The following is a 26,653-nucleotide window of genomic DNA, read 5'->3' as shown; positions in this document are numbered from 1 at the left end:
TATAACTATAACTATATACATGATAGTGCACAGTACAAAATCATCAGACATAAAGGCGTTCATACCAAGATATCAGTATAAGATTCATAGGGGGGTTTTATGTAATAGGGGGTGAGATGGAGTAGGCTTGCTGAAAGAGCCAGGTTCTAATACCTACTGTACTACAAAAGCAGGGTTTTTCATCTCTTGTATACTAATAAATAATTTACTTGTGGTTATCAGCAAGTATTACAATTATCTTCTACTCCATCAAGCTCCATATAACAAACCATATTCAGGGTGATGAACAGATACCTCTACATTCAGAGTAATGCAAAACTATTGGAGCTTTAGGCCATCTAATACATAGGGAAGTTAAAGCTATTCTTAAAGTAACAGACAACTTTTACATATTCCTTTACATATTTAATTTTTCACACTATAACACACACACACCATTTTGTGACACTTAAGGCCCAGAGCTGTATGGCTTGTAAAGAACATTAATATAAAAAGACAACACAAGGCACACCTGCTAATGTTGGCAGAGCATAGCACATTATCTGTGCTATCATGTGCCAACATTAGCAGCTTCTGTTGCAATGACAGCTTGTTAGGGAACTTACAAATTGAAGGGGTTGCTTCTGTATAATATTACATTATATAGAATATTATATACAATACATACATATTATTACTGTAGTTACTGGGCTAGAGAAGAGGGAGGAAGGACTAAAAATTGTGAAAAACTGCAGGGAGTAACTAATAAAGTCTCACTACCTCACGGAGCCCACAACAGGCAGGTTCCAATTTAGCAGGAAGCCCAAAAGTGCAGAAAACTACTAGAAATTAATGAAGGAACAAACAAAATAAAGCAACACATGATTTCTAAAACATAGCACTTAAAGATGCCATATTATTTATGCTATAACCAATTGGAAGTTGACTTTTTTGCCCTTTTATTGGCAGTCAGTTGCCTAGAACACCACTAAAGGTTAGATTAAAGAAATATGCACACTAACAGAACCAGCTTGAGGATTAGATGGGGAAATAGGTTCATGTATGAGGCTCTTTCTTCCACTGATGTGTACTTAAGAATATTAGGTCCCAACCAAAATAATCTTGGTGGGTCTAATGTAACTATATCAGAAAACTATAACATAACTTGATAGAATTGGTAGTTTCTGAAAATCACATTTTTTCTACACTTTCTATTGAGAAATGTAGTGGCGTGGGATGCAGTGGCTCAGACTGTGAGGGATGGGGCTAACAGGCCCAGGAGTGGGGCATGCTGGTGGTGATGATAGAAGAGCTTACACGCAAAGGACAAGACATTGAAGACTTATCATCAGCAAGGAAACAGCGATTAACTAAAAGAGAAAACAAAATCAGCTTCACGTTTTGTATTGCCTTGTTCATTCTCTGAAAGGAGATTTGTTTTCTACTGAAATGCAAGGCATAGAAACAAAGCCTCTGGGAATTGTTACTGAATTAGGGAGGCTACTATCACAAGGTTTCACTATATTGAGAACAGCTAGGTCATTCATTCTCGGTTTTGACCACTGCTCCTCCACATGGCATCTAGTTGCTATTTCTCTAGAGCTGACCTCGACATTTCTACTAAAAAAAAATACAGTGTTTCACTGGGAGACAATGCCGCTAATATCTAGAAATAAAATCATGGAAACTTGGTGATTAAAAGTTGAAACAACTGTAACCACAGCTAATGCAAAACTCCTGACAATTTCCATGAAAACTAAGATTGTATAAATGTTAAAGATACATTTCTGATTTAATATTAAAAGGAACTGATTTAAATGAAGTCATCCTCCACTCTATAACATTAAAAGTCATGAAGCTCTTTAGGAAAAAAAGATAAAAATGTTAATTTGTAACTACTCTTTTGTGATTATACTAAAATTCTGATTCAAATACAGCAATTTCTAGGAAAGAAAACCCCTCTATATCTATTCACCTAGAGAAGCCTATTCTCATCTTCTTTATCTGTGAAGAATTCAATGGAAAAATGATCCCTAACAGCCCAGATGTTCACCGATGAAAATACTGTGTCTATTAAATATCAGAATGGCTATGCTTATATGCAATCCCTTGATAAATCAAAGGATGGATGAGAAGCCTCATTTTTATCCTTGTATTGACTACATTACAATGAATTTCCACCCTTCTAAATCACTCATCGCATGTGGGAAGATGACATACGAGCTTACCTTTAGTCTGTTCAGTTCCTGCACATCTTTGTGGGCCGGTATTAACAGGGAAGCATCGGCCGTTACACTCTGGGAGGCCTGATTGTCTTCACAGTCACTGAGTTGGCGAGAAAGTTTCATTATCACTTCATCTTTGGCTTGAATAGTTTCCATCAACATACTCAACTGGTCATTTAATTCACCAACTTTGGATTTAAGGTTTCTAAGTTCTTGTTGAAGATTATCCTTTTCCAGGTTTAGCTTCTCAAGCTGGTTGTTGAGTCCCAAAATCTGATTGTCCTTTTGGTTTACAAGCTCTAGCTTGTCTTTCGAAATGCCATCACAAAGGGGACTTACTATATACTTATCATACTGGGAAGACCTAACAGTCTGCTGCAACAGTCGCACAAGTTCCTAAGAAAAAGAACATAATTGAACTATCTAAATTAAGAAAATCTGGTAGCATTCACATGACACAATATTATGACTATATGTGCTAAAAGTCTCTAAAACTGAAAGAATGCCAGATGAAACAAATTAATGGTTATACTTACAACCGAAAAGTAAAATTCACAAAAAAAGCAGTTTACCTTTGTTTCTTAAAAAAAAAAAGCCCATATTAGATTTAAAGCCAACAATGACAATTTATTTTACTGAACATGGAAGAATTAAATTAAGCATAAAATATTTCTAGTCTTCCCCGCCCCTGGAGCTGATACTCCATTGCCATTGACTAGAAGCAACTGCTATCACACAGACATTAAATGGTAATTTCTTAGCAGATCAAGGGCTACCTCTGCTAATTCAGACTATGATTTTCCACTCGGTGGTCAGGAAGAGTAGCAAGTATAATAAATACTCTAAGGTCACATGAAGACTGCCTTGTTAAACGTATGTTGTACACCCTGAGGAGGTATTGAGCATTCCAGCATTTTCATAAGAAATGCGTTAAGTGTGTTAATCACCATCATCGGGTCGATCCTGTAAGGCCGCGGTAATAACAGTGCGGCAGTGTCAGGCGCACCCTTCCTCCCCGCACGCACAGTTCTCTTCACTAACTCCCCGATACTCTCCTCTAATCGCATGCAAATGCATGCCGCGGCTTTAAAGCGGTAGGGAAGGGTTATGCCCGCGTAACCCATTTTACTGTATAGGCGCTTAATACAGCGCCTATACAGTAACCAGGGTACGCTGGTACCTGTTAATTTCAAATGACATTTCAAATGACAGGCACCATGAAGTGAAAAAAAAAATACCAAAAATATGTAAAAACCTGAGTGTTCAAAAAAAAAAAATTTTTAAATACCTGTCGGAGGGCCGCATGGGTCCAGGCGGCTGGCGGGCGGCGGCGGGAGGTCGCGTGTTAAATCTAGGCCGCGGGCGGGTGGGCGCCTGTTCCAGGCGGCGGCGGCGGGTGGACACGCGTTAGTTCGAGACGGCCGGCGGGCGGGCGGCGGGTGGTCGCGTGTTAAATCTAGGCCGGGTCGCACAGGCGCGCATTCATTCACTGCAGCCCCCACCGGCAGTGAATGAATGCGACCCCTGCGATTCGGCGCTCAAGGCAGTCACATGCCGTGACGTCACAGCATGTGACTGCCTTGAGCGCCGAATCGCAGGGGTCGCACAGGCGCGCATTCATTCACTGCCGGTGGGGGCTGCCCCGGCAGCCCCCACCGGCAGTGAATGAATGCGCGCCTGTGCGGACCCAGCCTAGATTTAACACGCGACCACCCGCCGCCCACCGGCCGTCTCGAACTAACGCATGTCCCCCCGCCGCCGCTGCCGCCTGGAACAGGCGCCCACCCGCCCGCGGCCTAGATTTAACACGCGACCACCCGGCTCCCGCCGCCGCCGCCGCCCGCCGCCTGGACCCACGCGGCCCTCCGACAGGTATTTAAACATTTTTATTTTTTTTTCTGACAGGTTTTATGTGTCCCACATCATTACATTTTCTCGATCATCTCTGTATCGCTTTTTTTTTTAATTGTGTTTTATTGTTTTTGAGTGTCTTAAGCGGTGTCGATGGATTTGTTACTAGACTCACAGTTCTAACTCCTACTAGGGGGAGGCGGTAAACTAACACGTTACGGCCACGGCAAAACAGTGCGTTACTAATGAGATAACCTGAGTGCGCGTTACGGTATTGGAGGGGAATAGCTAATTCCTTCATTATACAGCTAATTCGTTCATTTACATGCCGGGTGGGGAAGGGTTACGCGTCTGTTTTAAGAAGCGCTACGGATGCGCGAAACTGGAGACTGTATCGCTGGTTTGCCTTACGCGTCCGAATTGTGCGCAACGAGCTCGTTACAGACGAGAAATCTTCAACTGAATGTTACTGTATCGAGCTGCATGTGAGAAATTAACAATTATATACATTGTATGCAATGCTGGCTCCATGTACTTACATAAAAACAGCAACCGCCTATAGCTGGTATAAGCAAGAGGTATTTATTATTGACATTTTATACTATCTCTAAAAAGCTCAGGGTGGTGTATATCACATTAAAAAAATACAATAAAATCATAATCAACAAATAAACCCTAAAATTCCACAATTAAAATATTTTAATACTTAGAAGCTGTTGTACATAAAAATCACAGCAAATAAAGGGGAGGGGCCCCGAGGGGAGTAGTAGTTGTGGCCATTGCTTAAAGAGATGACATCCAGTGACTTGGTTCAGGATCCAGACCTGGATTTAAGAATAGACAACGGCCTCCAGAGCCAAATTCTTATAGGAGCCAGAGAGAAACTGCCGCTGAATATCCTTAATTGAAATCTGCTGCATCGCTGCTGTTTCCCCCCTCCTATGATGCAGGCTCCGGTTCCAGTAAGTAAGATGAGCAAAAAATCAATGCAGGGCCTTCAGCAGCCCTCTCGAGCTGTCACACACCCGTCACATGGGTTTCCCTGGCAACAGAAAGCCCATGCAGGAGGAGGGGTGGAGCGCCCCAGGGTCTGACAATATGAGGGCTGATTTTAACTCATCTTCTGTTGCTGCTGCAGCCCAAGGAGCCACAATTTCAAGGTAAGAGGGGGATACTCAGAGAATTTGGGCAAGAGGGGATCATACCCATTCTCCCCACCCCCCTCCCCAAGATGCATGCACCGGAAGGCTCATCTGCATACTGTTCCCAACATCCCCTGGGAAAGAATTTTAACAGCACATAAAACTCAAACCTCTCAATCCTTTCAGTGAAGATCAACTTAATGGTGGTTGAAGAGGATTGGTAAGTATAGCTTTGGGAAATCTTAGGACATAAAGTTTGGAGAGAGGTGAAATAGTGGGACATATTTGTTAGAGTTGTGTGTATTTGAGATAATAAGCAAGCCAGAGGGAGTTAATTCTAGTGTCTGTCTTTCCCCGATTTTTAGGCAAGAAACACTTTCTCATTAAAAATCAATCGGGCTATCTAAATCATACTACTGCAGCAGTCCTTGAGAGTTTAATCATCCCCTTCTAGGTCACTAGCAGAATAATTAGTGAATACACCTATACATTTAAAAATACTCTAATTCCAACTCCCTTAGCAACCTAAACTTAACTAGGAACTCAACAAAATAAAGGTGAAGGCAACAGTCCAGCAGCAAGAGGGGCAACCTAAACTTAACTAGGAACTCAACAAAATAAAGGTGAAGGCAACAGTCCAACAGCAAGAGGGGGGGCTTTCTAGTCTTTTGCATCAAGTGAGAGATTGTATGCGTGCACCTGGTGCAAAAAGCTCCTGGCTCTCACAGAAGGAGTTCAATCTCTGGAGGCTAGAGTGGCAGACCTGGATGAGCTGAGGCAGACAGAGAGGTGCATTGATGAGATCTTCAGGGACATAGTAGCTAAGTCCCAAATCCAGTCAGGCAGCCCTGGTGCTGCCTTGGATCAGAAAGGTCTCCCGATTGGAGAGCATCACCCTGGTGTAAAATCACCATTACCTCAAGAGCTGAGGAAAAGAACGCATTTAAGAACAAGACACAATAGCCGCTTCAGTGGCAGAGCTGTGCAGTGCCATGCAGAAAGCCCTCAGTTCGATGGCCATGTTGAAGCTTCTGCTCCCAGTCAGCTAGTGCAGCAGAGGCTGCGCAGGAAAGGAGTCATGGTCATTGCTAGACGGAGACACCTAGTGGCTGGATTCAGGGGTCCAGAACTCCTGGCCCAGGACTGTGTCTGCAATGACCATGCTAGTTATGTTTTGGTGGGGGGGGGGGGGGGGGGGGGAAGTGTGAATATAAAATAGGGGGAAAATCTCCAGGGTAAATGTGAATGAAGGCTCGGGTTGCCAGATCCCAGCCTTGGCCCAAAAGAACAGAAAGACTGCTGGGTAAAGAAAAAAAAAAGGGAAAGATAAATAATGGACACTTTTTATTCCTAAAATGGTATAAAAATAGGAATATAAGAATTAAAACAATTCTGTGTGTCAAAAAAGGAAAGACAACCTCAGAAAAAGGACCAAATGAGGCTGTAATAAAACCAAGAAACACAATAATATTTTGACCTAAATAGACAGGACTGCTTTTTATCCAGATGCTTACAGGGAACCTGTCAATGGCCATTTACCTGGTATTGAGCACCCGCTTTCCTAACGCGTGCACAGCCACCTCGCCTGGGCGCCCGATGCTATATTCTAATGAGCTGCTGCGTTAAAAAGGATGCGCTAAGGAAGAATTATACGTCCCTAGTGCTCAAATGCATCGGGCGCCCAGGAGACGTGGCTGTGAGCGCACAATTGCAATGGGCACTCAATGCAGCATCCATTTAATCCCGCTTCAGGTCAAATTTCTGGATGCCAAATGTACACGCACAATAGCAAGGGGCGAAATTGGCCTGGAGCATGTCTACTGTGTGTGTATATTATGCATCCAGAATTTTTTTTTTCATTATCTTTATTCTTAAACACCTCAAGTATGAGGACACAGGACACTTTTTTTTTTTTTTTAATTTTCTCCTGAGCCCTTGACTTGTGGATTGATTTAACAGCAGCTCCGGGACTGGAGTTAAATTTGTCGCGTTAAAAAGTGCTCATTGGGCGCCCAGCGATTTTCTGCATCAGGGGGTAATAGCTCATAGCCTCGTCTACATGGAATTTACATGTGATGAGCGCCATCGGCTACGCAGTTGTTTGGATGCACATTCTGGATGTGCTAATCTCTTTATTTGATTGGTTGCTAGTCTAGCGCATCCAAAATGTGCATCCAACTGCGTGGTGCACATGGCATGTTTCTGCACTGCTCTCTACATCAATGGTGGGGGTGGAAGGTAACTAGAACCACTTTATTGCCTCGGTCCCTTAAACAGGTATTTTTCTTATATGGAAAAAAAATGCCCCATAAAAGGAAACAGTAGGAACAGCACCTCTTTATAGGTCTTGGCACTCCTTCTGGTTTGTTTGCGCTGCAGATTTGGATTACACACAGTAAAGCCCTAGTAAGGACTAGCACGAATGTTAGATGAAGAAATGCAATAACCTTCCTTCCATAAGTAGTGTGAATAATGGGGAACATTCACTTGCCACCATAGTGTACCTAGTGAGAGACTTTTAAAGCATATCCTCATGTTTCTGACTCTGATGTGAGAGTTGAGTGAAAGGTGCTCATCATGCTACAGAGTAATGAAGGAACTGCAAATCATAGCCTGGACGAGACAGCTTGGATCTCTCCTCATCCTGCCGGATCTTCAATTACCGGTGTGTAAATAGTTACCTTCTGGCTGGAGAGATCCTTCTTTAACCTTTCCAGTTCCTCTTGCTGGCTCTGAAACCTCAGGTGTACCTCGGACGTAGATTTGCTGCCATTGCCAGAAACCCATTCGACCGCAGCAGACTCGAGGCTGTGCCTGTTCTTGCTTGAGCTGATCATCTCTCTCAATGGGCGCTTCCCTTTATAGGGAATGCGCCCAAAATCAAATGCAAAGGTCGAGCTGGTCGCACCTGCTTGAAAAAAAAACAAAACAAAAGAATTTGCTTTTGTGCGGAACAAAAACTGCCGCTTTGCAGATTCTGACAGAAACGGGCTGCATTTTCTTGCTAAAAATTAGTTTTATGCTCTTTTGATAGGAATCAGCATAGGTTTGGACACTAATTTTCCATTCTTCAAGAAAAATTTTAAAGACATTTTCAATAAGTTGTCATATGGGATAGGAAGGGCTATAACGAAGATGTTATGTTAAAAAAATGAGCAGAAATCATTTTAAACAAAGGTATACAAATATGAAGAGAGAGAACTTTAAAAATATGCCACTTAAGCCTTTTACAGTGAATTCTGTGCTACAGTGAACAGTTCCGCAAGTCTAAATGACTTTTTGGTGGACTTCAGTACTTTGGTATTTAAAAAGATACACACACCTTTCATTCCTATTGTAAATGAACATTTTGGGAAATTCAGTCCAAGAGTGCAGCAATCCAGGATACCCCTAATGAAAATGCATGAGATTATGTATCTGCATACAACTGAGGCAGTGCAAGCAAACATCTCTCACGCACACTCCATATGGGTACCCTGAAAACCAGACTCGCCTGTAGATCCCGAGGACTGGAGTTTGAAGCCCCTGCTTGGTACAGTAAAGAATCATTACACAAAGCAGGTTATCCTAACAAACATTACAGTAAAACTACCGCTCCCTATTCTGCACTTAGCTAAAAAGAAAACAAATCATAACTGTTGCACAGCATAGGGTTCGCAGTCATATTGAGCCAGGAGAAAACCGCAGTCATAGTAGGTTGAAATATCTTTTAAAGGGGCAACAAAAAGACGGTTGTAGAACATGGGGGTTTGAGACTTCGCAGGTCTCGTCTCCTCGTCATGCTTGCCAGATCTCGGAAGCTCATGCGCATCTCGCCCGTTGGTCCTTTAAAAGTACCCCAACCTATGACAACTCCGACAGCTTTGCAGAAAGGAGTGATAAAGGAGGTGCAGCTGCACAGACGTGTTCACCAGTAGCTGCATCATGTGCCCAATGCAGTTCTCTTACTCACTTTAAGCACAAACCATATGCAATTTGCATCTACTGACAAAGGAAAGTATTCTGCGGGAAATAGTGGTCACACAAATCCTGCTTTAATGATGCACATAAAGAAATGGCACTAGTCAGACTTTAGGAATACCAGGGAATATAGCAACTTAGGTTAAATATAGGGCTGCACATCCTGTGCTGCTAGGTTATTTGTACTGTGTGTCTTGCCTAATCCTCCACATAATTATACTTACTTGAGTTACAATGCCAAGAGTGCTCTAAATTAGTGACTGCTGGAATGACATATACTGAGACAAAACGCAGATACTAATATCCCAGGTGATGTTCTACCTATGAGATTCAATTACATCCAGACCTGAGAATGCTTCTTCTGGCACAGTTCCAAAACTAAAGCAAGACAGATCAGTGTGGATTTTACTAACTGCAGCAATAGTAATTACAGGCAAGTCCAACCACGCATCACAAACTTACAATAAGTCTTTACACTTACCTAATTAATGCGTATGGAATAAAACTAGTGCTACCCTAACAGCAAAAACTTTGGGACCAGACCAGATTGTTCTACAAGCTGAGCATCCTTGTAACATACATTTTATTTCTTTAAGGAGGAATTTGCAAGATTTTTGGAAAATTATGCTAAGCAGAATATTTCTGTATAACTTATTCTTATCAATAATCTATGTAGATACCCGTCAATCCTAACTTTTCCTCATGGGTTTACTGCAATCCACTCAATCAAAATTACTCCGTGGCTCTTCAGGGCATTGAATGTAATTTATAATGAGGTATTAGAAATCAATAAATAAAAGTAACAGGATTGAAGACTCAGAGAATTCTAATAAATTGCAGACTATGAATAAAGCCAGTCCCAGTCTAAAGCACTGGCTCTCAACTAGAGGAGGCAGGGGGGTGCACGAGCGCATGACAGCTGGGGGAAGGGGAATGAGCACATGACACAGAAGGCTGTGAAGCAGTCCTGTTCTCCTTCAATATCCTGGTGGTCCTCTGTCCCATTCACCCTCCCCTCCCACCAATCCTCTATCACCCCCCACCCCACACACACACAGATCCAATCTGTGATCCTCAGACCTTCCCTCTCCTCTCTCTCCACCCCCCCCCCCCCACCCAAGCTGGCTAGAGGAGAGAAGAGCAGAGCTTTCTGCCTCACCTCCTCACACTAGGGTTGCCAACTTTTCCATAGACCAGAACTGGATTCTTGAGGACCGGGGGGTGGGGGAATGATACCCCCTCATTTGCATACATTTTAGATCCTGCCAGTGAACTCCCTAAACCGTGCATCTATGTACCTGCAGAACCCACTGGGAGCTGAGTGCTGTGCTGTCCAATCACAGCATGGGAAAGGTGGCAGGGATACAGCACAGCTCTCCTCCCACAGAGGAAGAAAAAGGAGGATCCACCTGCAAAGCCGGACATTTATAGCATCCGGTCGGTACTTCTGACTGGACACTGTACAGAATGCCTGAAAACCTGGCTGTCCGGTCCAAAACTGGACAGTTGGCAACCCTACCTCACACTCTTCTTAGCTCCATGGTTTGATCCACAGGGATCAGCAGGACACTGAATGGTTCAAACCACGGCACCAAGAACAATGCAGTGAGGGTGGCAGCAGGCACACACATGCTCAGCTAGCTAACAAATGGGTAAAGGAAAATATTGCTGCTGGTACCTTTGTTTCCTTCTGCTGAGATTCTCCTCCTTTCTTCATGTGCCAATGACTCCTCCAGCTCTTTTGGGGTGGGGTCTAGCATCTCCCATTCTTCGGTGGTGTAGAACACACTCTTCCTGTTTTCGATGTTCCCTTTGCCTGGCCGTAAAGAATACATTGAATTTCTGCAAAGCAAAAACAATTCCTCTTTCAAGCTGACCTTGGTACTATTGAATACATCAATTCTATTCCTTTTTCATCCGACAAATTTATTGAACAGTTAGAATACATAGAAACAGAGAGCATGATGGCAGATAAAGGCTGAAGGGCCCCCTGCACAGCTTCTGTTCAGCCTTATAGTCTCTTTCTCTCCCTCAGAGATCCTCTGTGCTTGTTCCGTGCTTCCTTGAATTCAGACACTGCCCTCGTTACCAGCGTCCAGCATTTATTCCCAGGAAAATAAATCTTCCAACTCTGTTCCATCTTAGCAACCACAACTCGCAGTAAGTTTGGGGACAGCAAGGTTTAGGCCAAGGTCACAGAAAAAAAAAGCCTCAGCCTAGCATTTTAATTTTAACTTAGTTCTAGCATTTTGACTATTATTGGTCATTTGTAAAGTATGTAGGGCCGAGTTCCAGGAGGTGCATTGCTCCTGCACAAAAGTGGAATCTTTTTAAACCGTGACACCTTTAAGAGGAGCAAGAAAGAAACGTGGAGTGCATGAGCTTTCGAATGGCTCCCAGTTTAAAAGCGACTGGGATCTTCTCACAATATGATACAGCTTATGGTACGATAACTCCGATGACCATGGCAGCTGCATACTGCACATCACCCTGCAGCAGGAGCATTTTACAAATGCATTTCTGGGAGCAACTCGCGTGCACCCCTGCAGTGCTGGGCGATTTGTCTGCACACTGGGCAGAAGTCCCTCTTACCAAAACTTCCAGAATTGCAAACAGGTTTTGCTCTTTTGCAGAGATTTTTTAAGCATATTTTCATACATATGCACAACTGTTGAGAACATTTTCTACGCATTCTGGCAAATGTTTTGCAACAAGAAATAAACACAAAGTTTTACTGTAGTTTATTTGTTTTTTTTTTTGCACTGGTATTTCCACCACCACCACCTCAGTCACCCGCAGCTAACCACCCACTCATCCAATCCCACCCCAGCTAGCTATACATGCATATACTTCTCACGGCAGCTCAGATACCAACTCTGTATAAATGACCTGAAGACTGTACATAACCCATGAGCAGTGCTTCCTCTTCAAGCGTCATTAACAGGCTGGCTTCACAGAATTTAACATAAGCGTAATGTGTAAAGGACAGGTTACAATAACCAGCTGAGAAACATACACAGTGAGCCACACCTGCACCTGGGCTATAATTCAGTCATACAAGCATACAATTTAAACCACATAGCTGAGATCAGTTTAGTAAAACAGCAGCTCTGGTTTCACCTCTCTGACTGCTGCTGCACCTATGCCAACCACCTGCAGAGAAACAGTTTTATGTGCACATCTGTATTATGCTCCCCCAGAGTATGGACCCCTCTATGCTAGTACCTGGTCTGTCTAGATCAGTTTGAAAGCTGCCTTTAAAAGTAACTGCACTGAAGACAAGTACCGTACACAGGAGAATATGGCTAATCTGGTTTCCACTGCTACATGTTTATTGTAAGCAAATAAGAATGAAGCGGACTATAGCTGTCACTATTTGTATCTCCTGCTATCTCTTTGATCAGATTTATGTTAGCGCTTTGTGGTTGTCTACCATCAGTAAGGGACAGTCTCCCATATTTTAACTGTGGAAAAAAAAAAAACTTAAAGCAGCACTTTAACTGGCTAAATTCACTGTGAAGTATATCAAGCAGCCACAAAAGGGAAAAAAGTCACTTAGGTTACTTACAACACAGAAATTATATCTGCTCCATTTTCTGGATAAAATACATCTTTAGCATATTTTATGGAAAAAAAAAATACACTTTTGGATTTGTCCGTCCATCTGCAACACTGACGTCACAGGCAAACAAACCCAGAACATACGCTCTAGTGGCAGAACTGAGAAACGGCACTGGCAGGGGATCCCGGGTGGCACCAGCAGAAAATGAAAAGGAGCGAGGGCTGTGGAAGTGGGAAGAAGCAGGGACAGCGTAGGGGGGAAGATAAGAGGGGAGGGGAATGCAAACAAAGAAGAGAGGAAAAGAGATGCCAGCCACACCCGCCAGCCACTCACTCATCCCACTATACCCCAGCCAGCCACACCCGCATATACTTCACTCCCTACCCCAACTACCATATCTACTCTCCCAGCCCCATTCTCCAGCTCAGCAACTACAGGACACTGTAACACACGTGCAGGTCATGGAGTCAAACCCGCTCCAAGCTCCCATGCAAGTCTAGACTTGTTTTACTCAGTTAATGGATTGGAAAACTACCTAGGGACTTGGAATGGCTCTTTCAGGAGCTGACATCATTAGCCAGTGCCTTCTTATTGCCTTGTGTCAGCCCTGGAAGGAATCACCCGCAGCTGTGCATTCCAAATGGCCACTTGAAACCGCTCGGGGGGGATTATATCAGCCGGACTCACATAGACATCCTTCGTCAGGTGGCATCAGTCGGGGCAAACTGCGCTACGAGAAGAGCTGCAAGGATGGCTTGGGCACTCTTACCTGATCTCACTCCCCCAGTGCTTTAGGGAAAGGTTAATGGTGGATAAAGGGACTGGTACTGTCTGATGAGCGGCCTGCTCCCCTGCCAGTTCCTCGGGAGACATTTCTACAGCCAAGATATTTCGGGCTCTTTCTGCAGAGTCATTTGGATCCAGGATGCTCAGGTAATCTGGAAAAAAAAAGGGGGGTGGCAGATTTTAAAGCAAAGGAAAGGTATGGATCAAATTACTTTTCTGCAGGGCTTGCAACCAGAACATTAACATTTTCCTATAATCCACATCTACATTAAAAAGTTACAGAACCAGCACAAACCAAAAGAGAAAACATAGCACGAGGAATTTAAATATTAAAGCAGCGTTTGCACCTAGCTGGCTCACACAGCTGACAATGTTTTCCCTTTGGGTGTAGCAATAAAATAAAGCACTTAGGAGAAAATTATCCTTCATTTTGAGAGTTTTCTTCCAGGTAACATCTGCCAGACGGCTCTCTGGTCAAAGTTTAAGTACTCACTAGGACATTAGTACACGGTGAGGTTGGGGAAAGACACTTCTCTCGTAGATATCAAGACCCATACTATAGAGAAAACTTCATTCTCCTTCCAAGCACTAGACTTTAGCACCATAAACTCTTGAAAAGAAGCAAAAAAAAAAAAAGGTGCAGATCTAAGGCAGAAATATCCCCAGTACTGAGGGAACCAGGCACAGAAAAGGGGATACCAAGAGGCGCATCGCTGTCCAGAACCCCTCATAATGGAAGGAAAGTTCCTGAATCCAATTACACTTATTTCTTCAGTTGCCCTTGGCGTGCACAGCCATGGCTCCCCCACCTTCTTGGCGTGCCCACTGCGGCAGGATCAGGCTAAAGGCGGCGGCAGCAGCACGAGAACAGCAAAAGTGCGTCTGCCACACCTCTCCCATGCCACTTTTTTGTTTTTTTCCTAAACAGGAAGAGACCCCAGCACAGAGAAGGAGAAGCTCTCACTCTTCCCCCTGTGCTGCTACTCCTGGTCCACGGGAGATCAAAGGCAGGACGACAACAGGATGGGAGGACAAGCATGAGGAGCCAGAGCAGCAGCAGGGCGAAAACGACGACATGTCAGAGGAAAAAGACATGGGGGACAGCGATGAAAGGGTGTGAGAAAGAGAGAGACTAAAAACGAGCAGGGAGAGGAGGAGACAGAAAGGAAAGTGGCTAGGGAGAAGAGAAGAATAAGGGAGGGTGGGCTCAAGATGCAGAGACTGCCTGATTTCTGCTAAATACAGGAGGCTTGGAGGATACATGACAAGGAAACTGGAAGGCGCATCGCCTGATCTTGTGCTTAGAGCTACTGTCCTCCCAACTCCCGCCAAAAACCACTGATGCACCAGGCAGACAAATGGACGATCTGACAGGCAGAGCAGGCGTTTGGCCTTGACAAAGAGTCTTAAATAGGAAATGGAATGAACAGAAAACAGGTAAGAAAGGGAAAACAGTGACTGGGAGGAAATCATCTGTATGAAATAATCTGTATGAAAGAAGAAGTCAGGCAGATGCTGGCAAACTAGTTTTGAATGTGAAAGATTTAAAAAACAAACAAACAAAAAAAACCCCCTTCAAAGTGAGTTTTCACCAAAACAAGTTAATTTATTTATTTATTTATTTAATGCATTTTATATACCGGCATTCGTAGGACACATCATGTCGGTTTACATATAACTGAGAAAGGAAAATACAATGAACGCTTTGAAAATACAATGAACGCTTATAGTAGGTTAACTAGATAACGTAAGAAAGTACATATTTAAGAGGTGAGTAACGAGCAAGTAAAATTATGTAGTACATATTGGATATTTAACTTATCCAAAATTAATTAAATAAATGAAGTGAAAAAAACTTGAGAAGCTTAAATACAATCTTACGTATATATTGGAAAAGATGATAATATGTACATATGACGGCCAGGGTTGAGGAGGGTATGGGGGGGGGGGGGGGGGGGAAGTAGAGAGGGGGGTGAGGGAGGGGCAGGGGGAAAAGGGTGATAAGAGGAAGACATTGTCCGGGGGGGGGGGGGGGGGGGGCAGGGTAGGGGGAGAAAAAGTGACTCTAGAGGAGGAGAGGGAGTGGGGCAGAGAGGGGGGAACTGAGATGGGACAGGAAGTAGGTAAGGGGAAATAGCTGGCGGAGGGGGAGCTAAATAGATACGGGGTCACTGACTAGGCTTGAGAGGAGTTAGGGTAAGCCTGTTTAAACAGCCAGGTTTTGATTCCTTTTTTAAAATGGCTCAAGGAGGGTTCTAAGCGGAGTTCGAGGGTGGGGCCAGCAATGGAGAAGGCTCTTTCTCTAGTAGTTGTGAGGTGGGCAATTTTGAGTGAGGGGGTGTGGAGGGTGCCTGCAAGGGAGTTTCTAGTTGGGCGGTTGGCTTGATGGAAGTGTGGCATGTCTTCGAGCCAGGGGGAGTTGTTTTTGTACAACGTGTTATGAAGGGTAGTGAGTATTTTGAATTTAGAGCGGAAAGTAATGGGGAGCCAGTGAAGATCTTGTAGTATGGGAGGGATGTGATCTGTTTTTCTAGAGTTTGTGAGGATTCTGGCCATGGTGTTTTGTAGGATTTGAAGGGGTTTGATGGTGCTAGCTGGGAGGCCTTTGAGGAGGGCGTTGCAGTAGTCGAGTTTTGATAGTCGTGGGCGTGGAGGAGAGGCTTAAGTCTTTTAAGGGTTTGGAGTTTGTAGAAACCGCTTTTCAGAAGCGATTTGATGTGGGGTTTGAAATTTAATGCTACCATATCGAAACTTGTTTTCTATTTAAAACTTCAAAATGAAGCAGACACCGTAGGAAGACTACACATAGGACTGGCAGATGTGTGTGCACCTTCTCCCCCCAGCAAGCTTTTGGGATACATGCATACAACATTACTTTCTCACAGTCCAAAAAAAGGTTCTTGAAAAATAATGTCTCTCCGCACCCAGAGACTTGTACGTAATTACAAGCAGATGCATTTTCTGTTACAAATATCTGTTGAAGCTTAATAAGCAGTGTTTTGTTTAAACAGATCAAAGGGATGGGGAACAGAAGTGACTTTTTCCGCTTTTTTACTGATTGGGTACAGCAGCGCAAGCTTCTCCTTCCGCTCACCAAACGCAGTGCCTGGCCTGTGAGAGCGTGCCACAGCCTCCGGACCAGCTCTTCTGCTGACCTCTTCCCCAAGAGGGAACACCGTGGCAACCGCTCACAACATTTTAATTTGCAGGTTATAAAAAAATAAAAAAAAAAAATCCCATATTATTCCACTTTACAGCTTTATTAAATTGCACGTTAACAACACTCCAATAATCAGGCAAAGTGTTAGTCTTTTCTAACTTAAAAATCAATTCTGCAATCTCTGGCCTGCTTGTCCTGTTTCCACACACAAAAGTTCCCAACATTACTTCTTTTAGGGACTCAACTTTGCATCCCTTTCACAGGCCCTGACCTCTGGACTAACATACCCAAAGTGGTTAATTTAATTTAGTAATGCGAAAACCTAACTTGCACATCTCCCAGTGCTGATCGGAACTGTTCGGTCCCACCTATATCAAAGTATACGCAGACGTTTTTTTAAACAAAAAACAGGCGTAGATTTCAACTGAACTGACATATTTCATTACAGGAGAGAGGGGGGCATTGAGGGCACACGGAAAGTGTGAGCAGGTGATCCCAGGGCGCTCTGCTATCTATGGCAGAAATATGAATGAAACCGCATGAACAGTTCAAAAATCATAGGTGGGTGGGGGGGGGGGGGGGGGGGGGGGGCTGGCTGTGCGACATTCTTGACAGCGGAGTGGGAGTGGGGCGCTGCAGACAGACATGATAATAATTGTCATATTAGTTTCCCTGTAGGAAACTAAATTAAAAACAATGCCATTGCGCTCAGTTTGTTACTAAGGGTTTTTATTGAGAGAGAGGAGTATGCATAATTTCTCCGGGTGCAGGCAGGTTAATATATTAAAATACACCAAGCTGTGCTATCGATTAATTGCTTCTATGATCAGAATGTAAGAACTTATGATTTTATAACCCAAAAGGGATGCATCTCCAGTAAATTTCTAATTTGTATTTCAGTAACACAGTAGAGTGTGAGTGAGTGTACTTCAAAGACAATTGCATTCAGATTTTGGAGGGACTGTCCCTGCTCCAACATGGCTTACCAGCCTTAATAAAACCCAAGCTAAAACTGAAATTAGATTTTAGCGTGGGTTTTTTTTTTTTAATGCGTGCTTTAAACTAAGTGGTCCTCACCAGATACGTGGAAATAGATCAGGAATAAAAAAAAAAAGCATGCTAAGCAGCTTTTTTTTTTTTTTTTTTTTACTCCACTCTCATTTAGCAAGTCATTACCTGAAAACCAAAGCCCTACAACAAGTTCTCAACCTCCTGAATGAGCTCCTTGCTCCCTCCCCCCCAGGCGCCCTGGTTTTTGAGCTCCCTTACCCCGCAATTACCTAGGGTCCCAGCGTGGAATGATCCCTTTTGTGAGGGATCATCCGGGTCCATGCACGAGCAAAGATCCATTCTTGGTTGGAGAGTGGCCTGATGAGCCCTCCCCCCCTTCCCAAACCCCTACTCTCATCTTAAAAAATAATTAGCCAGGCCAACGTAGAACTCTCCTGCCTTCTTGAAGCCCCTCCTACCCATTTACAAGGCCGTAGCCCTCCAAATTCACCCACCCTCAGACACCTCTTGCATGTCTGCTTCCTCACTGGCAGCCCATTGGTCCTTCCCCTTCTGAAAGAGGATTGGGTTTTTTCCCCCCCCACCGATAACGAACAGTGAAGGACCAATTGACAATTCATTCGCTCCTTCACTGTCTGTCTAATATTAAGTGTCAGGCATTTAGTATTAATTTATTCATACCACTGTCTGCTGATTGGTCCCTCCACTGTTAGCTGTCAGTGAAAGGACCAATCCCCTTTCAGAAGGCTGTCCTTTCAGAATTCTGAAAGGGATTGGTCCTTTCTCTGACAGCTGACAATGGAAGGACCAATGGTTTGCCATTGAGGGAGCAGTCATGTGGGAGGACACAAGTTTTTCTCTGGTTGGTGTTGCCTGGGGGGGGGGGGGGGGTGGAGGAGTTCTGCTCTGGCCCAGCTAATTATTTCTTTAAAGTGAGAGTGGGAGTTTGGGAAGGGAAGAACACTCCCAGCCGAGTGCTGTCCTGCCTACTGTCGGAAGTTTAACTCCTCTCACCAGAGCTATAAATTTCCCACAAATAAGGATGTGTGCAAGGCAGCCTTCCCACTAGTGTTTCTCCCTGCATTGCAGGGTAATAGTAATAAAGCTTATTATCCTGTAATTAGCATGATAAAACCAGCTGCAAGATTAGCACTAACTCCTGTTTTACAGTGCTAAAACCCCTATTACCTACCTGGGTTAGGTTAGTGCTGAAAACCCCACAGGAAAACAGGAGTTAGAACTCCACGGTAGGGTCAGGGCAGCTTATTGCATCAGCCCCTAAGTTTGTACCTGAGGTAATGGAGGGTGAAGAGATTTACCCAAGGTTACAAAGTGCAGCAGAGGGATTTGAACCCCGGCTTCAAACAACTAGGCTACTACTCCACTCTTTAGAGCAGTGGTTCCCAAGGAAGTATTAATTTCTGGATTTGTTAATTTTTTTTTTTTTAAATTCAAAACCTTTTTGTATGAAACATTGTTGCTTAGTGTAAACTGTACATATACTTTAATATAATTTTTTTTTTTTTTTAAATTAGAGCATTAACCGGGAGCTAGTATTCAAAAAACCCACCAAATCCCAGCCCCTCCCCAACACACATCTTTCTCTAGCACATTGCAGCTTGGGTTGTCTATTACTATAAGATACTACTCCATCTTTATTAAATGCAAGCATTTCTGTCATGTCCTTAAATCACCATCCAAATGCGGTACTCACAAAGCCCAACAGTTCTGGTTTTAAGGGCAACCAAGATATGCAAACATGGCTACCAGAGCAAGTATATCATGAGGATTCATACACGGATCCTATGCGCCAGGTCTGCTGTGGGTAGGGATCAGGAGCTAAGCACAAATGAGAAAATCAGTCCTCTGCAAAACGCAGACCACCAGAAAGTACACTACTGGTCAAGGAAGCCTCATGCACATGCATGGCTGGGGTTACCACTGCTTGTTGATACCATTTACAGTAAAATCTTTCCACTCTCACACCAGGACAGCGGTGCTCTGAAGCATGGATCCCAAGGACTGCAAAACTTCATGCCCAAGCCTGTTCAGCTTGTGAGCTTGTTAAAAAGAAACCTGTAGGCCGAGGTCTGGAACTGAAAGCCCCCGTGTGTGACGGTAAAGATAGACCCACAGTGGCTGTCCCAGCCTTAATTTGACAAATTTAAGTTAAGCTAGTGACTGAGCTTCTAGGCACTTGAAAAAAAGAATTAAAATGTTGTAACAGCTTCTAGAACACTTTCCGAAGACCCCATGCAATTTTCTTGCAAAGCAGAAGGAAAAAGATTTAGAAAGCTTTGCTTCAATGTGTGAACAGCGTTGTTTTATAAATCCTACACTAGGTTCAAGACAGTTTATTTACCCATGTCAGACACTTGCATAGTGGCAATAAAGCAGTTGGGAGAAATGAATAATGTGTGGGCCTATATTTTAAGTGTTAACCTTTGGCAGCTTGCTGAGGGATAAGCAAGCCACAGACACAACGTGGATTTCCTTTCCAACTTTCCAGAAGTTTCTTAAACTCTCAGCTGGTCTGAACTGCAGAATCGTATGGTTTAAGAATGCTTCACCTCTTCTCTTTTCTGCTTCTTTTTGTTGTTCTTCTGAAGATTAGAATCGCTGCACCCTTTTCTTTTTTGATCTGGAATTCTCCTGCTTGCAATACTTGTGACCTGGATTCTTTTTATAATTGTGGACTGTTATTTGGAATTATGATATTTATTTAAAATAAATTTAACTACTCGTCCTATTGTCGAAGCACCCCAAGATACAAAAACAGAATATTAAACAAAAATAACCATAAAAAAAGAAAATACATTATAATAGCGCAGGCAATAAACAAATATCATGCATAGCCCTCTACAGCAAATGTATTATTCTATACTAGACTGATTTATTTAATCCAAAATATATTGTCGCTTGGTGTAAATTAGATACTTTTATCTATTTTTTAAATTTTCCATTAAAGTATTGAAAGGGATATAATATTCTTAAGTTACAGCCCACCAATAGTCTTCCTCTAATGTGTTTCAGCTTTCTTCTTTACGTGCAGCTAGAATACACTAATCCATCTTTATTATTATTATTATGTCTTTATATTGCCATCTAAACATACAGTAAATATGCAGAAAGAGAAAATATGACAGCAGAGAAAGATTGTAAGGCCCATCGATGTCCTCCCAGTCAGTCGGGTTTTCAGGATATCCACAATGAATATGCACGAGATAAATCTGCATTCAATGAAGGCATGGCATGCAAATCTACCTCCAGCATATTTCTTGCGGATATTGTGAAAACCCGACTGGCTGGGGGTCCCTGAGGACAAGTTTGGGAACCACTGCCATAGACCATACTTCATCTCAGTTTTTTACCTTTGCTCATCTACCACTAAGGATTCTCCATGTCTGTCATACATTTTCTTGAATTCTGTTACGATTTTTCTCCCAACCATCCTCACTGCCACTTGGAAATTGCTTCATTCACCCGCCAACCTTTCTGTGGAGATGTTTTCTTTCATTACTATCCAGACTTTCCCATTTCCAGCTCTCAGAAGATATTCATGCCAATAAGAAAAGCTAAAACCGTGGATAGTATCCAATTAAACTACAGTCGCTTGAACATACCAAAATAAATTACTGCAGACCTAGGAGAAAACACCTAAAAAAAAAAAAAAAAAAAAAAAAAAAGAAGAAATCAAAATTCTTAAAGTCCACATCTGAACTGGAAAAATCTGGGTACCTAGGTACCTAAAATTTAGCACCTGCTACACGCGTCCACATCTGAGAGAGGAGCTTCCACTGGCAGTCAAAAGGAGAGGAGCAGAGCCTGAAAACCTACCATCAGTGCCTGGGAGGAAAAGCAGTCAGGCCCAAGGTTAGAGAAGTTGCCATCAGGACATGGTAAGAAGAGGAGACAAATGAAAATGCAGCCTCCAATGGTGGCTGCAACTGGGGGAGGACGGCAGCAGCTGTCTGCAGGCAGGCAAGAGAGAAGCTGCCACCACTGGGGCTGTCCCCTGTGGCTGATCACCGAACATGAGAGGCTGGAAGGAAAGGGGTGGGAGAGGGTGGAGGGGATAAGAGGCAAAGAAACGTAAGGAAAGAAGAGTAAGAAGACAAAATGTTTAAAAAAAAAACTACACACTACAGCAAAACTATAGAAATGTTTCCTCTGGTTCCTAAAAATTTGGGCTAATGCCCAAGTTTTCCAAAAATGGTTTCTACGCCAGGTTCATAATCATCCACTACAGAGGAACCCAGGGCCTAGCACGTGAATCTGGTCATAAGTTAGTCATGAGATGGAGCAGGGCTAAAAAATGCACACATTTATGCAAAGTTAGCTCATCTTTCCTTATGCTTCTGCTCAAAGGAAATATCCAGCACCTGTAGTTTCAAAGCCTGGAAACAGCCTTTGGAAGTTTAGCAGATTAACATGCTGGACCCCATTCGAAATTACAATGATCTAATCTTTTTATGTACATTGGGATTTTCAAACAGTATTTTACAGACCTTTGCTTAAATTTGTTTGACATCTGTAAATCTGTTTTCATCACAAATACATTTCTCTCTCCTTTTGCTGTTTGACAGATTAAATTTGAGAAAAACAGGTACTTCTTTTAGTCAAGGGATATCCTTCATTCTCAGTTACATATTCTAACTGCACTATAATATAGGGATGTACTTGTTTTGAAACAAATGAGTCCATATTCATTTCATTCATGTTTCCAATTCAAGATTATGGCCCATTGAAATCTATGGCTGTGTACTGCTGAGCAAAAAACAACTGGTTACTATAGCAACCAACTCTTGCCTGTGTGACTTCAGAACATTGTCAGAGCTGAGGCAGGACAAGTTGGCAAAGAGACCAGTCAGAGGACAAATCATGGTGCAGAATCTTTTTAAACAGCCTATAGCTGCTATCTGCATCACTTGATGCAGATAGCATTCCCATTGTAAAATCTGAGCATGTACAAGAGGCAATCTATATTTCCTTTCTAGCTGTTGGCAGAGGAGGATGTGTTTATAGAAGCTCTCACAGAATTTTACAAATAGCTTAGAAACTTTTGGATTTGGCACTGGTAAAGAGCCAAATCAAAGAATGAATCATATTGTTGTAAATTCTGCCTGATTTTAAAATAATCTATGGACTGGAATCTCTTTAAGGGACGGGTGAAAGGAGGAAGGGAAGATTGCTATAAGTCTGTGTGTGTGGAAAGTTTTTGCCTCCTGATCTAGGTTTTTGAATCTGAATTTAAAAAAAGATAGCCCACAATATTTGTAAGCACAAATTCTGAGACCGTGAACTGCCAAACATAAAGTACAAGTCACGATAGCAAATATATTCTAAATGAAAAATTGATAAGATCATCATTACAGACTTTTCATTGGTGAGCTCATCTATGGAATAGAAATTCCTCTGAAGCAGATGATAAAATATGATGCCATGTCGGGGAAGACCATAAGGTTTCACTTCACCAGATAACTGATGGGTTTTGATGGACATCAACCTGTTTTCTAGCTCGCTTGTGTTTTTAGACATTTGAACTAAGGAATTATGTCGTTATTGAATTTGACTTTTTTTTTTTTTTTTTTTTTACTGCATTTCAAAAATCACAAAAATCATAAAAGGGGACTATCTTAAACTTTTCACAGCATTTTGGTTGACTCAGTGGTGGTCCTACATATTTATTATTATTGTTTTTCATTTAGCATATATTTGCTACTGGGACTTGAACTTTTTTTTTTTTAATCTGAACACAGGATCTGCAACTTGGTACCCAAAATTAACGATATGGCTCTCTAACACACACACACACACACACACACGCAATGGGCTCTGATATGGAAAAAAAAATTAAGACCAGTTCCCAGACAAACTACAGTATAGACAAATAAAAAGCTCTCTCTAAACAATGTCAGCTTTTCTGGCAGTAAAAAGCAGCAACCTCTCTTTAGAGCAAATGTTAATTATAAGAAACTGAAGTATTCCCCCCAGTGTAAATCTTGAACTGCATTTGTAACAGTCGGCACAATCTGCTGCAACAATCCTTCTTCAGAAACAAACTGTGGTGTCCAACTCCATTTGTTATGATAAAGTAGCACTGTGCATACCAATAAAATAGTTTTGTATCTCATAATAACTGTAGCACAGCCAGATCACATTCGGAAGAGGTCTGCTTTACTTGCATCCTTATCCATGCCAGCACATTGATGATGGGCTCTGAAATGATTGTGTGTTTCAGAAGACCTGAACCTGACCCTTCTTTGCACACAGTTCATGAAGCAGAAGGCAGACTTCAACTTCCCAACCACCAGTGTCATTAACATTTGTGAAATTTCCTTTCCTGTTCTACACAACTGGGCTGCATGACAATGACTTAACCTTCTTTAAGCTGCTCATGCTTGGAAGTTATTGCGACTCAGAAACAAGCAAAAAAACAAAACAAAACAAATCCTGCACAACTTTCATGGTTAAAAATGTCTTTCTTCTCCCTAAAGTGGCACTTACAGGAAATCCTTAGATCAACTCTTACCAATTACAGCCTCAACAGATCTGAGCAGGTTTCTTGTAGCATAAGCCTCTAAAAACTTAGTCAATTATATTTTGTAAATGTTTACCATTACAGCTCAAATGATCTCAGGGAATAGTAAACCACACACACACACACACACAAAAAGAATACATACATACACTTGGCTCACTTTGCTTCTAGAAGGTCAGCTTTTGATTTGTTGTCCCACAAGCATCATATGGTTTCATACATAGTGCGCAAGAATCAAAATACTCAGATTACAATTATATCTGAACCAGAAAGGTCTTACCTCATTTTATGTTCCATTTACCTGGGACATAAAAAAAAAAGGGGGGAAAGAAGAATGGGAGGATTTGGATTTAATTATATTCATCTTATTCATCCAAGGCCTATTACTGTTATCTAAGTCAGCGATTCTCAACCGGTGTGTCGCAACACACTAGTGTGTCGCCAAGCACCGGCTGGTGTGTCGTGTGCTCCCGGTCTCTCCCGCTGCTCTTTCTTCCCTGCTGCCGTTGCCGCCGGGCTATCAGACCGTTCAAGCCCAGCAGGAACGGCAGCGGCGCTAGAAGAAGCTCTGGCACCCGTGGCTGACCTTTTTTTCTTCCCGTGCGCCCCCCCCCCCCCCGTGATCCAGAACAGGAAGTGATATGTGGTGCACGGGAAGGAGAAAGAGCCGGCCCGTGCCGCGTGGAAAAGTAGCAGCAGCATCGGCCCCCGAGCAATTGAAGCAGCCGGAAAGGAGACAGCAGCATGAGCCTCCCGCAGCCGGGATGAGATTCTTCTTTCTTGGCCTGTGGGGGCTGGAGGAGGAGGCTGCTGCAGCTACCATTTGTGCTCGGGGCGGGGGAGGAGGAAGTGAATGAGAGAAAGAGAGAGAAGTAGCCAGCCAGCTTGTGTGTAAGTGAGAGAATGTATTTGATTGAGAACCTGTGCGTGATTGAGAGAAACTGGTCAGAGAGCTGATGTGTGTGTATATGTGAGAGACAATGAAAGTGACTGCTCAAGGAGATGACTGATGTGTATGTGAGAGTGTGAGACAGTCAGGGATGTGACTTGTGTGTGTGAGAGAAAAAGCATGGAAGTGAGAAATCTGGGTATGTGAGAAAGCATGGGAGTAAGAAACCTGATTATGTGAGAGAGAGCATGGGAGTGGGAAGCCTGTGTGTATGTGCATGCATGAGAGAGAGACAGGTTGGTAAGGTGACTGCGTGTGTGAGAGAAAGAGACTGGTGTGTGTGAATGTGAGAGAAAGAATGTGAAGCCTGTGCAGTGGACAGCGAGTATGGAAATGAGAGAGAGACTGGTGTGTGTGTGTATGTGTGTGTAACAGAGAGAAAGTGATTATGGGAATGAGAAGCCTGTGCATGTGAAGAGAGTGAGCATGGGAGTGAGAAACCTGGGTGTGTGTGACACACAGCATGGGAGGGAGAAGTCTGTATATATAAGACAGAACATGGAAATGGGAAGCCTGTGTGTGTGTATGCATGAGAGAGATCAGGTGACTAGTGTGTGTTTGTGTGTATGTGTGTGTGTGTGTGAGAGAGAGAGAGAAAGAAAGTGATTATGGGAATGAGAAGTCTGTGCATGTGAAGAGTGAGCATGGGAGTGAGAAACCTGGGTATGTGTGAGACACAGCATGGGAGGGAGAAGCCTGTATATCTGAAAGAGAACATGGGAGTGGGAAGCCTGTGTGTGTGTATGCATGAGAAAGATCAGGTGACTGGTGTGTGTGTGTCTGTGAGAGAAAGAAAGTGATTATGGGAATGAGAAGCCTGTGCATGTGGAGAGAACAAGCATGGGAGTGAGAGACTGGTGAGAGTGTGTGTGTGTGTGTGTGTGTGTGTGTGTGAGAGAGACAGAGAAAGTGAGATTGAGAGTGATAAGCCCATATATGTAAGTAGAACACAGGAGTGGGAAGCCTGTGTGTGTGTATGGCATGAGAGAAACTGTTCAGGAAGGTGACTGGTGTGTGTGTGTCAAAGACTGTTTGGGAGATGATTGGTGTGTGAGAGACAGAAACTGGTCATGGGGGCATGACTAGTAAGGTGTGTGTGTGTGTGTGTGTGAGAGAGACATGGGACTAAGGAAGAGGACCATGAGTATAGAGCTTAGCCTCTACTGCTGCTTCTGCTGTGTGCTATGGCCTGCATGGAAGAGGAGTAGGAGAGCTGCTGGAGGGTGTAAGTAAAGGTGGCTTTTTAAGTTTATTTTTCTTGATTGACTGCCATTTTAATTATTTAATATTACGTGATGTGTCTGCTTTTTTTGAAATATTTTATTGGTGTTTGGAGAATTTTTAATAGTTTTTATGAGTTTTTAATTGTTGGATGTTATTCTGTTCATAGCTGTTTTGAAACATTTATTCTGCTTATTAGTATAGTTTTACAATTATTTCTGTGTGGGGATCTATAGCTGCTTGCTAGTTCTGTTTTCCTAATAAGA

General features: G+C 43.0%; 1 protein-coding gene across 2 annotated transcripts in view; it reads right to left on the bottom strand.

Annotated features, from left to right (window-relative positions):
- The window catches only part of TBC1D2B (TBC1 domain family member 2B), a 103,180-nt gene that overhangs the window by 39,964 nt on the left and 36,563 nt on the right, over positions 1 to 26,653 (bottom strand). The window contains exons 3-6 of one of the 2 annotated variants that reach the window (XM_029574938.1): positions 13,489 to 13,657; positions 10,836 to 10,999; positions 7,879 to 8,108; positions 2,208 to 2,600 (exon numbers count right to left, since the gene is read on the bottom strand). In XM_029574938.1, coding sequence (XP_029430798.1) covers positions 2,208 to 2,600; positions 7,879 to 8,108; positions 10,836 to 10,999; positions 13,489 to 13,657 — 956 coding nt within the window. The remainder of the gene's footprint in view (positions 1 to 2,207; positions 2,601 to 7,878; positions 8,109 to 10,835; positions 11,000 to 13,488; positions 13,658 to 26,653) is intronic. The other variant, XM_029574939.1, reaches the window with a different exon arrangement.

Source organism: Rhinatrema bivittatum, chromosome 13 (assembly GCF_901001135.1).
Source record: "Rhinatrema bivittatum chromosome 13, aRhiBiv1.1, whole genome shotgun sequence".
Taxonomy (NCBI): domain Eukaryota; kingdom Metazoa; phylum Chordata; class Amphibia; order Gymnophiona; family Rhinatrematidae; genus Rhinatrema; species Rhinatrema bivittatum.
The sequence above is the reverse complement of the archived record's forward strand: the minus strand, read 5'-3'. Positions and strand labels throughout refer to the sequence as shown.